Source organism: Rosa chinensis, chromosome 5 (assembly GCF_002994745.2).
Source record: "Rosa chinensis cultivar Old Blush chromosome 5, RchiOBHm-V2, whole genome shotgun sequence".
NCBI classification, from domain to species: Eukaryota; Viridiplantae; Streptophyta; class Magnoliopsida; order Rosales; family Rosaceae; genus Rosa; species Rosa chinensis.
In genome coordinates this window covers 30,107,874-30,122,529 of record NC_037092.1, presented here as the reverse complement: position 1 = coordinate 30,122,529, position 14,656 = coordinate 30,107,874, and the positions used below count along the sequence as shown (strand labels likewise).

The window sequence follows — 14,656 nt, the reverse complement described above, 5'->3', positions numbered from 1 at the left end:
ATTATGACCATGCTCAAAAGATGCATTCAAAAATCTATCACTTTCTTTGGAGTGAAGGTGTTCATTGGCTGGTGGCGAACCCAAACCAAGTTTTAGGTCAAAAATGTTTTGTCCATTAGCACCAACCATATTGATTTATTATTGCATCACTAAGACATCATTTCATAATGGCGTACTTACACCCTTTATATGTGTAGCCATATTAGGAGTTGTGATATTGTTTAATGATATTCTCTTCAGGAGAACCATGTCAATTGGATACACTTGCATCCCACAAATCAAATAGAGTCTACATTGTTTGTATTAATACGGTCGGTCTCAAGGACTTTAACCCAAGCAGATGCCTTTGCATTTAGCATATAATTTTGTCACTTTCTTTTATCAATTCACTAGTTTTGATATTTCTCAAAGTCAAAATGAGACGGTGGATAAATATTTCACACCAATTCATATCGTTCTTCATGAACAATATTTCTCCCCCTCATTGCAGGAGGATTGTCTCATTAAAGTGACAACTCGCAAATATGTAAATAAACAATTTGTTTGTGAGTAAGATTAGCAATCATCAAACTTGTAAGTGATTCCATGCAACATGGTAGACAAAAGATGACGTAACCGGTCATGCCAAAATAGTGTATTTGGTTCAAGGAACTTCAGGTTCATGACATCATATGCCTTAATTTACTGCAGAAAATTCGATACAGTATATATCCGATGGCATAAAGTCTTCTCCAACCATATAGTAAACAATTAATGCAACAATATTTCAAATTCGGTAACATGATAGTAGCTCATTTGGAGCCATAGATCAAGATCTACAACTCTTGATATGGTTGTTACCTTAGCTTCAGTAAACATTAATTGTGAAATACTGATAATTGGAATGGACAAACTTTATTTTGAACTACTAGCCAAAATGATATACTCGAAAATTTCGAGTTAAAGACTACAATCCATAAGAACAAGTAACTTTATCATGTGGAGAACCTCAAGTTCTGTGTCACATACAAATGTGTAGTCATAAAGAGGAGGGACTTCAGACCCTCATATAATTGGATATCCAAGAAACTTGAGGTTTCAATTTTTTTCAATTTATAACAACCTCTTAAGGAACATCAGGTTCCTAGATAATCGGATTAAGAAACATTTAGTTTCAATGGGAACTCAAAATGATACAATAAATCTATGGAGTAGCACAATAGTGCTTTCAAGTTGCTTATTGTAAGCAAAAGACATCAGGGATGTGTGATGATCTCAATGTTCTTACTAGTCAATGCAATTTAATTTGACCAGTGCCCTTTCGAAATTGGCTTGATAATCATCCACCATATAGTGTACCATAGGTGACACACACCCAATTTACAATTTCCTCACATATGTGGATGTTAGGACAATATTTACATTGACTCCTGATTTTTCTCTTGCCATGATCCACTTCTGGTGGCATTTCATGGTATAGCCATGTCAATCGGCTTTCTTACTATACAATGAGATCTATGAGACGGGGAAATTATACATCTCTAGTAATATTGGAGGCACAGCATGCAAGGGGACAATAATGTGTGCTCTGCTGGAGCCATCAATCAGATATGTAAGATCTGAGATGATTGTTATATTAGCCTCATAAGTATAAGCTTTAATAATATTTTCTGGACACCATGCATAAAATTGCATTGCCTGAAAATCACTCAAAACATAAGTTTGAAGATGACACAAATCAAATTTGTAAGAATTGAACGGTAGATCTCATACGATATACACGGAAGCTTCTGGTCCGTGTTATACAGTTAAAACATGACGTTCAATTATTGTATTGTTGTCTGATGTAGATTAATATCAAATGCATTTTGAACTTCTGGCCAAAATAATATACTCAAAATATCGAGTTTAAACTTTATGACCATAACTTATGAGTGAACGACTTTAGATGGTCATCTAGTTAGTTTGATTATTGAGGAACTTCAAGTCCTCATGTAATTAAGGATCAAGGAACTACAGGTTCTGATCTCTTTTAATTAGAAAATCCATGATCACAAATTTGGGGTATACTCATACTCATTCGTCATAGACCAACGGTTAAATATCTGCTTACTTTTAAATTGGTGTCAAAATAATCCCCTTATGCTTTAACCAGGCATAAAGAAGAATATATCAATCGACATATGAAAATTTACTCGAAACTTCTAGTTCGAGTTGACATAAAGTCAGATAAACTATGAATGAATTATATGTGTAATCGAAGCTTCAGGTTCGAATATTTTTCTATGAACTGTAAGTTCTAAAATTTCATAATTTGAACTTCAGGTTCAAATAAATTTGGTGCTCGAAACTTCAGGCTCGAGGTGACAAAAGTGGATCTTCAAGTTCACTTTTAACTAATTTATATTTTATACTCAAAGCTTCGAGTTTGAGCTTTACTGTTAGAACTTCAGGTTCTATTATGAAATTTTGAACTTCTGGTGCAAAAATATTACATTTGAAATTCATATGTTTGAGACATAGGGCTGCTGGCCCATATAAATAACAAAAAAAATATGTACTATAATGAAGATATACAATAAAATAGAAATGTTGCGGTGAAGAAAAAATAAATAAATATTTTAATGATGGAAACTTATGGTTCCATAAATGAATAATACACAGAACTTCTGGTCTGGTTAACTTTACAAAATACGATAATCTTGTATCTCATCTCACAAAAGACAATACGAGAACCAAGTTCTCTGATATAAATGCTACTCAGAAGCTTCTGGCTTCGATTGATTGTCCAACTTTGAACTGCAGGTTCTAAAGGTGGTTTGAATTCCAAATTCAAAAATAGTCATAAGGAGAAAGGAACCCTAACATCAAAAGATAATTGGAGGAACTTCAGGACCTCTTATAATTAGGGATTAAGAAGCATTTGAGTTCATGTACTTGATTGCATAGCTTTAGGGGTCATCATGGGCCGGGCTAGGGCCGGCCCTACCCTAAATTTTAGGGCTTAGGGTCGGGCCGGGCCGGGCCTAGTCAAAGTCAACAAAATTTAGGGCCGGGTAGGGTCGGGCTAGGGCTTAAATATGCTAACCCTTACCCGCCTGAAAAGCCCGATCCGTTAGGGCCGAAAGGGCTGGGTCGGGCCGGCCCTCAAATAGGGCCAAATAGGGCTGAAATGGGCCAAAAAGGGCCTTATTTTGTTTAACAAAAAAAAAAACATTATTTGTTTCTTCTCAAAATATGGCTTAATGGTATATTTTGGTGATAAAAGACTCATTGTTTTTTATTGAACATATTTTATATTAATGTAATACTTGTAACTTATAACATTTATTAATCTTACTTAAGGTGGTTATATTCAATTAACTATCTATATAAATCTCCCAATATTAATTGTTGTCTAACAAAGAAAATAGAAATTAAAGAAAACAAAACTTATGAAATCAATTACAAAGAAAGAGATAAATTGCATATTATAGAAAAAAGAGAAACGTAATTAAAAAATAGAAAAAAATATATGGCTTATTCGGGCGGGCCAAAAATTTCGAAATGGAAATTGACCAATCTGACAATGCTCATGGAGGGAAACAAGCCTAATAAACTAGTTATACTACATTACAAGGCATATAAGGATTATGTGCGATCCAAAAATTTTGAAATGAAAATCGACCAATCTGAAAATTCTTATATGTTTATACAATAGTGATAGGTATTGTGTAAAGAAATTAGGCCGATCCGCCGTGAATAAGGCGTCCAAAGTAGCGGTCAACGCTTTGCACAAGCAAACTTCCCTAAGGAGAGAGGCACCATGCGCAGACAAACGTTGCGGAATTTTGACATCCGTAAGTAGACCCCCTACCCATGAGAGTGTGGGAGCTGAAAGATCGAAAAAAATGAATTGCCAAGGACCGATTAAGAGCATATTTGTTTTATGTTCTATTTAGGGTATTGAGTTGACCGGGTAGATCGAGGTCCAACCGAAGGCGGAAATTGCTGAAATTTCTACCACTAACATATATTCATATGAAAACAACATCCAGCGGTTCATTTTAAAAAATTCCATTTCGTCCCCCATTTTGCTCATGGAGGGTAACAAGCCTAATAAACTAGTTATACTACATTACAAGGCATATAAGGATTATGTGAGATCCAAAAATTTTGAAATGAAAATCGACCAATCTGAAAATTCTCATATGTTTATACAACATTGATAGGTATTGTGTAAAGAAATCAGGCCGATCCGCCGTGAATAAGGTGTCCAACGTAGCGGTCAACGCTTTGCACAAGCAAACTTTCCTAAGGGGAGCGGCACCATGCGCGGACAAACGTTGCCGAATTTTGACATCCATAAGTAGACCCCCTACCCATGAGAGTGTGGGAGCTGAAAGATCGAAAAAAGTAAATTGCCAAGGACCGGTTAAGAGCATATTTGTTTTATGTTCTATTAAGGGTAATGAGTTGACCGGGTAGATCGAGATCCAACCGAATGCGGAAATTGTTGAAATTTCTACCACTAACATATATTCATATGAAAACAACATCCAGCGGTTCATTTTAAAAAATTCCATTTCGTCCCCCATTTTGCTCATGGAGGGTAACAAGCCTAATAAACTAGTTATACTACATTACAAGACATATAAGGATTATGTGCGATCCAAAAATTTTGAAATGAAAATCGATCAATCGGAAAATTCTTATATGTTTATACAATAGTGATAGGTATTGTGTAAAGAAATTAGGCCGATCCGCTGTGAATAAGGCACCTAACGGAGCGGTCAACGCTTTGCACAAGCAAATTTCTCTAAGGGGAGCGGCACCATGCGCGGACAAACGTTGCCGAATTTTGACATCCATAAGTAGACCCCCTACCCATGAGAGTGTGGGAGTTGAAAGATCGAAAAAAGTGAATTGCCAAGGACCGGTTAAGAGCATATTTGTTTTATGTTCTATTTAGGGTATTGAGTTGACCGGGTAGATCGAGGTCCAACCGAATGCGGAAATTGTTGAAATTTCTACCACTAACATATATTCATATGAAAACAACATCCAGCGGTTCATTTTAAAAAATTCCATTTCGTCCCTCATTTTGCTCATGGAGGGTATAACAAGCCTAATAAACTAGTTATACTACATTACAAGACATATAAGGATTATGTGCGATCCAAAAATTTTGAAATGAAAATCGATCAATCTGAAAATTCTTATATGTTTATACAATAGTGATAGGTATTGTGTAAAGAAATTAGGCCGATCCGCCGTGAATAAGGCACCTAATGGAGCGGTCAACGCTTTGCACAAGCAAACTTCCCTAAGGGGAGCGGCACCATGCGCGGACAAACGTTACGGAATTTTGACATCCATAAGTAGACCCCCTACCCATGAGAGTGTGGGAGTTGAAAGATCGAAAAAAGTGAATTGCCAAGGACTGGTTAAGAACATATTTGTTTTATGTTCTATTTAGGGTATTGAGTTGACCGGGTAGATCGAGGTCCAACCGAATGTGGAAATTGTTGAAATTTCTACCACTAACATATATTCATATGCAAACAACATCCAGCGGTTCATTTTAAAAAATTCCATTTCGTCCCCCATTTTGCTCATTAAGAAGTTAACATTACATTGGTAAAAAGGTTTCAACTCGACCAATTGATTATTTTTAGTTATGTTGATTACTTGATTTATTTCAAAATTGGTATTACATGAATATATTGTCCAATTTGAAATAATAGCTTTGTAATTATTACAGTTAATTAGTTAACAGTAATTATTGGTAAATATTAAAATACCCATAAGATTATATTAAAACGGCGGCGTTTTTGCCGAATTAACGGTTAATTCTTCAAAAAAATTATTTTTTTCTTCTCAAAATATGGCTCAATTTAAAAGACTCATTTCCTAATATGGTAGATTGAAATAATTGTCTACACTTCCATAGTTTTATTACTTTTATACATATAACACATGTAATAGAAAATAACAAAAATAAAATATAAATTTTAGGGCCGGGTTAGGGCCGGGCTTTAAGGGCCGGGCCGGGCCTAGCCCTTACGGGCTCAATCGGGCCGGGCCGTAGGGTAGGGCCGGGCTTTATTTGTGTGACCCATACCCTACCCTAAATAAAAAAGGGTTGGGCCGGCCCACCCTAATGGAAGGGCCGGGCCGGGCGGGCTTAGGGCCCAAGGGCCATATGATGAGGCCTACATAGCTTTGAGGATCTTCTGGCCCTCGTAATTGTATAAACTTTAAAAACTTCATATCGCAATTTTTAATTATAACAATGAAGAACATACCTTTACCTTGAAAATTCACGAGTTTAGCCGACCAAAATTAAAATAAGACTATAAAATTGGCTTTTGATATATTGGGTATAATCAATATAGATGAGTGTAACATGTAGGATACTAGAGACAGAAAACAAATTTCTTTGTTAAACTGATAACGATTTTAATCTGGCAAAAACCAATATATCAAACCTAAAAAAAAAAACCTCAGAAGGTATAAAACATGGTACAATGGTCCAGGTACAAAGAAAGAAGAATATCATACATTTGGAATCATCTGGAATTGTGGAGGAATAATCACGACTTGTAATAGCCCTTTGACCCTTTCATCTCTATCAGTAGATCGTTGTGGTCATGATCTAAGATCATGATATGTATGAATTAAACCAATTAAGGAAATCAAATATGCAACGATAAACTTATGGAACCATGTGTGCGGCGGAACCACATGTTTAATTATGAAGTTTTGATGGAAAAAAAATGGATGCAAGCCGTCATGAAAGAATTGAAAGGTGCTCACCGATATGAAAATAGATTCAATTAGGAATCGATGCAAATGGTATGTGCAATAGAAATTATGCTATCATGTCAAGAACAAGATTGAGAGATCAACTTCCACATCGCACAATGATAGAAAATATTATAGAATCTTTTGAAAATATTATAGAATCAAAACGAAAGAAAATTTAAACTCATAGATCAAAGTTAAGGTCAAGCAATAACATTGCACCAAAAACTCTTAGATCATCGTGGAGTTTGTATAAAAATATATCTTATAAAGCAAATGTGCTGATAACGTGTTATAAAGTAGGAAGAAGATGGAGAGAGAATAATTGGGAGGAAGTAGAAGTGTATCATTCAGTCTCATTAGCCTCCTTTATATAGATGTAGGGTTTACAACAAAGTACATAACTAATGAGTATTTATATAGACATCCACATAGATAATAATATTTACAACAATATCCATGCCTCTACTATTATCTAATGAGCAGTCCTATTGATTCGCTGTCATCACCACCACCAGCGCAACCCCAAAGTCCTTCATCAATCTAGTTAATTTCCTACATGCATGCATCTATATTTCTTGTAATAATGGCGATCTATTTTCTGTGGTTGATTGACAATCGACATTACGTATGGGTGCAAAGTAGCGATCTCAATAATTCAATTATTTCCAGGAAAAAAAAATCACATGAAATTAAGAGATCTTTCCCGCCGAAACTCAAATTTCTTCCACATTAAGACTCGGATAGGCTAAGTGATGCGCCACACTTGATCGCTGAAGATATTATACAGCCTTAACTGCCAAAGAAGTGTAAGGTTAAACTGCTATTCTGCTAATTTGGGTTACTGTTGGGCAATTTAGTTGATATTTAATTATTCTTACCTTAACAAGAAGACTGGCGAAAAGTGATCGAGGTGAGAGTGTGAGACTACTGAACCTGTGTTTTTTTGATCTGATCCAAAGCCCCACTCTGATCTCTAAGAATAATTCCCACACCATTTTTTCCTCTAGTGGGGTCTAAGTCCCCATTGTCTACATTCAACATTTTAGCTTCGTCTGCAAGTTGTAGATTGCATAATTGCCGAAAATATATAATAGCTGATCAGCAGGTTGTTCGTGGGGTTGGTCCAAGTATATGATGGATCTAAGTCCCCACAGTCTACAGTCTACATTCAACATTTTAGCTTCGTCTGCAAGTTGTAGATTGCATAATTGCCGAAAATTAAAATAATAGCTGATCAGAAAGTTGTTCTTGGGGTTAGTCCAAGTAGTAGGGAGAGAGGAGGAGAATTGAGTTAGGGTATGCTAGTTAGGATTCATTTCCCTCCGATTAGTCCGATATAACAAAAAAGAATAAAAAAGTGACTATCAACAAATTATTTTGAATAATTGCAATTTGAAGAAGACCTGGCCTTTTCCTTGGAAGAAATCTCAACACACCTATATAATACGCTACCTATTGCCTGATCGATCATATCGCTCATGCATTGAGTCCAGTGAGAACAGCCCTATAGTACTATTGCCAATATATGTACTGAGAATAGCTCCCCCATAACCCCAGAGAGAGAACACATACATGTACAGACTACAGACATATATATGGAGCAGTGAGAATATATAGCCCCAGTATTCTTCATATATAGCATACAACACAGTTGCCAATTAAGAAAACATGGGAGCCTGGCTCCTTATACCCTTCTCCGTCTTCCTCACTTTCACCCTAAAGTTCATCCTCTTCCCCTACAAACCCTCCCACAAACTCAACGCCCCACTCCCTCCGGGTCCCACCACCATACCCGTCGTCGGCACCTTCATATGGCTCTTCAAACTCGCCTCCCGCGGCATCGAGCCCGTCCTCCGTGACCTACATGCCACGTACGGCGGCATCGTCTCTGTCCCCGTCCCCTTCTCTTACCCCGTCATCATGATCGCCGACCGCTCCCTCGCCCACCAAGCCCTTGTCAACAACGGTGCCGTTTTTGCCGACCGCCCTGAGGTCCAACCATCCATCAAGTTCATCACCAGCAACCAACGCATCATCGCCACCGCTGGCTACGGCTCTACGTGGCGCCTCCTTCGCCGGAACCTTGTCTCTGAGCTCATGGTTCCGTCTCGGCTCAAGGCCTTGGCCGGTTCCAGGAAGTGGGCCCTAGACAGCCTCGCCAGCCGTCTTGCAACGTCGTCGTCATCGGGACGTAACATGGTGGGAGTTTTGGATCATTTCCGGATGTCCATGACGGGTTTGTTTCTGTATATGTGTTTTGGTGAGAAGATGGAGGAGGAGAAGGTGAGAGAAATTGTGGACGTTCAGCGTCGGCTTCTGTTGGGTTTGGTCGGAGAGTTTCAGATTCTCAACTTTGGCCCTGCATGGTTTACCAAGATTTTGTTTTATAAGCGGTGGAGTCGCTTCTTCCAGGTTCTCCAGCGGCAAATAAACCTCCTGCTGCCTCTGATACAAGCACGGAAGAAGGTGACATCTTTTCTATTTTTGTTTTTCTTAGTCAATTAAATTAGGATAAATAACTGCTATCGAGTTTATAGGATAGTCGAGAAAATAAGAAAATACAAATGTTTAACGAAAATAATTTCTAAATTTGGAGAACTTGAACTTCTCCCATCCGTAATTTTCAACCGTTTACATTTCTTTATGAGATTCCAAACATTACAATTAGATCAAAGTTTTGATTTTATCAGCAATTCATCCATATTATTGTTATATGCCGCCACCAACAGCAAGTTCAAAGGTCAATAAAGGTTTTGATTCTTTTGAATGTATTTGAAAGATTGTGAATTATATCCAATAATCTTCTACTTTATTTAGATGGAGAGAAAACATTATTGTCAAATTGATAAAGTCTACGGTTGGCTGCATTAAATTAATAGGATTGACTGATTATTGAGGGCATATAAAATATATACAGTTGAGACCTCGTTCTCTCCTATTAAGTTTCATTAACTTCAGGTTCAAAAGATAAAAATCCATCAAAATATATATTATATCGGATAGTCTCTTAAAAAATAAAAATTGTAGGGAGTTTTTTCTAATTTGCTATATATCAAAATAGCAAAGACAAGAAAAGCATCGAAGTCCTTGCTTGAAGTTAACTTTTGTTTGTTGTTTGGCAGATAAAGGAAAGAAAATGCTCGAGTAACCGAAAAGAAGATAACAACAACAATCAAGCATTTGTTGATACCTTAATGGATTTAGAACTCCCTGACGAGAAACGAACATTCGATGAAGTAGAAGTGGTGAACCAATGCTCGGATTTCCTCAACTCCGGCGTAGACACAATTGCCATAACACTGCAATGGATGATGGCAAACATAGTGAAACACCCACGCATTCAAGACAAACTTGTCACAGAAATTAGACAAATTGTGGGAGACGGAGAAGTTGAAGAGGTGGAAGAGGAGAACCTGCACAGAATGAAGTATTTAAAAGCGGTTGTGCTAGAAGGTCTGCGTCTTCACCCGCCGTCGCACTTTTTGCTTCCGCACTCCGTCACTGAGGACGTCATTTTGGACGGGCGTTACGTTGTGCCAAAGGACTGCACTGTGAACTTCTCTGTGGCGGAGATGGGGCGGGATCCGAAGGTGTGGGCGGAGCCGATGGAGTTCAAGCCTGAGAGGTTTCTGAGTGATGAGGAGAACTTGTGTGATTTAACTGGTAGTAAGGAGATCAAGATGATGCCGTTTGGGGTAGGGAGGAGGATGTGTCCTGGTTCGAATTTGGCAATGCTGCTTTTGGAGTACTTTGTGGCGAATTTGGTTTGGAAATTCGAGTGGAGAGCTGTGGAGGGAGTTGGGGTTGATTTGAGTGAGAAGGAGGAGACGAGTTGGGGGATGAATAATCCATTGCAGGCACATATCACTCCAAGGTTGAAGACATGAGAATACATGTGAACTCCTTCGAACGAGTCGTGGATCTGTACTCGATCGTATTATACTTATTTGCCAACTGCGTATGGGCTGCAGTATAAATAATGAATGTATAACAAAACAATAAAATGTTCAAGTTGTAATTTACGTACTTTTGCTAGCTGCTGGGTTCTTGCTTGATTCATTAATCGGGTAAATGATCAGTAACGTGCATATAAACTCGAATGTTTATGGTCTATCTTTTTTTTTTTTTTTGAAAGGATTTATGGTCTATCTTATGTATGCTATAGGTTTGTAATTATTTTGGATTTTTAGGGTTTGACAATAAGCCCGAATGATGATTGATGAATAAATCTTATTTAAAGCACTATCTTGAAAGAATTTTATTTATTATATAAATTAAGAAATATTTATGCATTAATATAAATCCATAAGCTATCTGCTACATGCAAAGACCTAGTTCATATATATTATATAAGGTAGGTCGTTGGGATGCACAATACGTGGCTTCGAAGAAGTCAATGAGGAGGGAAAACAAATACAAATAAAAAGCTAGAAGATGAATAAGACGTGAGCGTTAGGAAAAGAAGGGAGCAACATATATGAATGATAAAGCCATAACATTTTTAGTAATGCTAATTATTTTTGAGTTAAATTTTTACCAAAATAGCTAAAAAGTCATTTTGACTAGCCACTTTAGGAATATTTCTATATCAGTGCTCTCTATTTTAGCTAGTTTTAAAATTTATATTGTTTTTTCGATGAAAATTAAACAGTTTAAATGTATATACAAATATGTAAATAACTCAAAACGAACGTTTTAAATTATAGAGAGCTTCATCTCGCTCTCTTTATTTAAGAGCGAGATAGCTAAAAGTTATAATAAAAAGCCACTTAGGAGTCTGGTGCAGCTGTTAAAATAGATAAAAATGCTAAACATGCTCTCTAAAATAGCTAATGAGTCAAAATAGAGAGTTTGCTAAAAATGGTGTAAGGTTATTATGTTATAGCGTGTTGTTATATGTTAACATACTCGAGCTAATGTATATCTTCAGTTCTCTTTAAATAGAGTTGTTATAGAACATCACCATGTAAATAACCACAAATATCCGTTTTTCAGCTTCAATGCACAAATAGGGTGATATTACACTTCCCTATATATATCCACAAACCATGCAACTTAGAGATAATCGAACTCAAATTGCTAACATCAACCACAAAAATAAGCATCTCTCAAGCATTTCTCACAAATATACTTGCATAGAAATGAATGGTACAGGTACATAATATTGCAGAGGGAATTCTTCTCAAATTGCAAAAAAGAAAAGACTAACAGACAAAAGATCAGTTGTTGAGTAGGATTCCCTTTCTAATTAGGATTCTCTTTGCTTAAAAATACTGCGATCAAATATCAAATGTTGTTGACTGGTTTGGTTTGGTTCGGTCAAAATAAAGAAAGTCTGTCAAGTTAGGCCCAAAATAGAATTGCAAAGAGGCCCAAAATCTATTAATGGTCCAATTGAAAAAACTATTGCTGCTCAGCCCATACCCGCCTTTAAGCGGGTCTTTCTCTTTAAACCCTAATTCATTCTCAAACTCAATCCCTAAATTTCAAAACCGATGGCGAAGAACAGGAGCAAGAAGAAAAGAAAGGACACGGATTCAATGGACGTCACAGAATTGCCCGTTTCAGATGTCCCTCAAGGTAATTTATCTTTCTGTTCTTCTAGACTTTTATGCTTCTTTTTTAGTTTAATTCTTCAAATTCCATCCCCTAATGTCCAATTTTGGGTATAAATTCTTGTTCTTTATGTGCAGAAATGGATACTTCAGAGTCTGGGGCTCAAAACCCAAGTGGTGCTGCTTCCAATTTGTAAGTATCAGCTATTTAGTAGTTGGTGTTATGTTGGATCCAGTAACATTCAATCAAGACTGCAAAATTTGTAAGCCATGGTGTGAATGCTAAAATGATAAAATGAATATGGGTGAAATTGTGCATTATGGGTATGTTTATACATGAAACAATTTCTCTTGCTCGCTGATGGTTCAGTGTGTCGTTTTTGCTTATTGATGGATTGCCGAAATATATACGTATTAAGAGTCTCCAAAAATTGCAATAGAAAGTGGCTTTTTTGTACTTGTGTTCTGGATACCACGTTTAATGGGCTGGATGTTTATGATGTATAAATTGACATACTTATAACAGAGAGATTTTTTTTGTTAAACGGGGTATTACTGAGTGGCATGAGAAACTTTAGAAACCAACAGTTTTCCACTCCTAAGTTCTGCAACACGGGTACCTCTACTACGCTTTGAGCATTTTTTTTCACGCTTTGTGGTGAGAAGAACTGTTATGACGCATTCCTATGTGTCTGAGGGAGCGTTTCAGTGTGCTTTGAGTTTGTTATTAGGAGAACTTGGTGATACTGCTCTCTGAAGGATCAGATAAAAGTGCAGGAATAGGTGTAAGCATGAGAGAAATGAAAGTTGAGTCGGTTGGGGGTGTTGGTGTTCAATGAGGTTGCATGTGTTGCCATGTCATTTAATGTTTTTCCATGACGATATGGTTAATAGAATTTCAGTTGTTTTGTAGTTTCTCCCCCCCCCTCCCATATGAATATTGCTGTTTCATATGAACACTTTCTTTTATCTCTTAGGGTTAAGAAATTCTACCTCGGTCCTTGACCTATGTGTTGTCAGTTCAGTTGACCTATATGCCATTGTGATTAACCATTCGTACTTGCGTTTCTTGTTTCGTTTACAGTTGTTTTTCTGAATCAATCTGTTTTATGTTGTCTTCCGCCTAATTGTGAAACTTTCCTGTGACAGAAAGATAAAGGGGAGACAAATGAAGAGAACCGGGAATGCTCGGAAGAAGAAAGCTGTAGTAAGAGCTATATCGAAAAGAGAGAAGGCTGTTGAGAAAGTATTGAAGCATGAAAGCAAAACCTTGAGAACTCAATCCGCAAAACTGCTATACGACTAAGGATTCCGATCGAGCATATTGTTTCTTATATTAGGATTTAGATTCATCTGTCTTTTTGTTATGCCTGTATCAGTTCCTCTTTTGTTATAATATATGACATGGTTTCAGGCATTTTCTGCACTAGTAATTACCAAAGTGCAGTCGCAAATGTTAAGCTTTTACTATAGAGAAGCTTCTTTATTACTATTCAGGAAAAGGTTTCCAGACCTGAAGAATCATAAGATTCATGAACTCAGTCTAAAACAATATTTGTTCCCTCACAAGTGTAGTAGATTCAGATATCTGCTGGAGTACCGAATGGCTAATCTTTTGCTACTAAATTCTTCTTTGTGCATATGTTTGAGTTCAGAGTTTGGCAACAGGTTCATATTGAGGCATGCTGCTTTCTTTCAGACTACAAAAACATTTCCCCAATTCCCAAGTTAGCACTTAGTAGCCTTCACAATCTCTCTAGGTGCGTTTGGATGAGAAAAATTAAATGATGGAATCTTTAATTCCATCAATCTATAATAATTTCTATTGTTTGGTTGTATCTACTTAAGATTTGAAATGTGTAATAAATTAAAAAGTTTAAAATAAATAAAAAAGTAAAATAGCAAAAAGCCTTATTTTGGAAATAAAAATTGAATACTGCAAAAGGAATTCGTAAATGATATCTATTTTGGTGGAAATTGAAGTGAGAAATTTAAATAATGAATTCTTTAATTTTTTTTTCCACAAAGAAATTTAAAATTTTCAATCTGATAATGTCAAACGAGGGAATTGGCTTTTAGGAATTCATTCAATTAAATTCCATAATTTTTTTCCCTCATCCAAACACACTCTACCCCGTTTGTTAGCCAGGAAAACAAATCTGGAATGTGAAATAGTTTTTCATTCCATTAAATTGTGTTAAGTCATAAGTCTGGAAAGGAAAGTAAAATAAATGAGTTGATTGGAGTTCAATTCCATAAAAGAGACGGAATAGAAATACTATCTAGGGTGTGGTATTTCAATTCTTTCACTCAATGGAATTGAAAATTTACTT

General features: G+C 36.5%; 2 protein-coding genes across 2 annotated transcripts; both read left to right on the top strand.

Moving 5' to 3' along the window:
* The first annotated feature begins 8,121 nt into the window (after nucleotides 1-8,121).
* On the top strand, nucleotides 8,122-10,803 carry LOC112165847 (cytochrome P450 89A2). Its single transcript, XM_024302540.2, has 2 exons — nucleotides 8,122-9,234; nucleotides 9,891-10,803. Exons 1-2 carry the CDS (start codon nucleotides 8,437-8,439, stop codon nucleotides 10,653-10,655), a joined length of 1,563 nt encoding a protein of 520 aa, XP_024158308.1. The 5' UTR covers nucleotides 8,122-8,436; the 3' UTR covers nucleotides 10,656-10,803.
* Nucleotides 10,804-12,215: 1,412 nt separating this feature from the next.
* On the top strand, nucleotides 12,216-13,917 carry LOC112166367. Its single transcript, XM_024303206.2, has 3 exons — nucleotides 12,216-12,348; nucleotides 12,462-12,516; nucleotides 13,473-13,917. Exons 1-3 carry the CDS (start codon nucleotides 12,264-12,266, stop codon nucleotides 13,627-13,629), a joined length of 297 nt encoding a protein of 98 aa, XP_024158974.1. The 5' UTR covers nucleotides 12,216-12,263; the 3' UTR covers nucleotides 13,630-13,917.
* The last annotated feature ends 739 nt before the right edge of the window (nucleotides 13,918-14,656 follow it).

Excerpts from the sequence above, each read along its gene's own strand:
- LOC112165847 (XM_024302540.2), top strand. The coding sequence starts at position 8,437 with ATGGGAGCCTGGCTCCTTATACCCTTCTCCGTCTTCCTCACTTTCACC. Across the intron at positions 9,235-9,890 it reads TGATACAAGCACGGAAGAAG|ATAAAGGAAAGAAAATGCTC; the intron begins GTGACATCTTTT and ends GTTGTTTGGCAG.
- LOC112166367 (XM_024303206.2), top strand. The coding sequence starts at position 12,264 with ATGGCGAAGAACAGGAGCAAGAAGAAAAGAAAGGACACGGATTCAATG. Across the intron at positions 12,349-12,461 it reads CGTTTCAGATGTCCCTCAAG|AAATGGATACTTCAGAGTCT; the intron begins GTAATTTATCTT and ends CTTTATGTGCAG. Across the intron at positions 12,517-13,472 it reads AGTGGTGCTGCTTCCAATTT|AAAGATAAAGGGGAGACAAA; the intron begins GTAAGTATCAGC and ends TTCCTGTGACAG.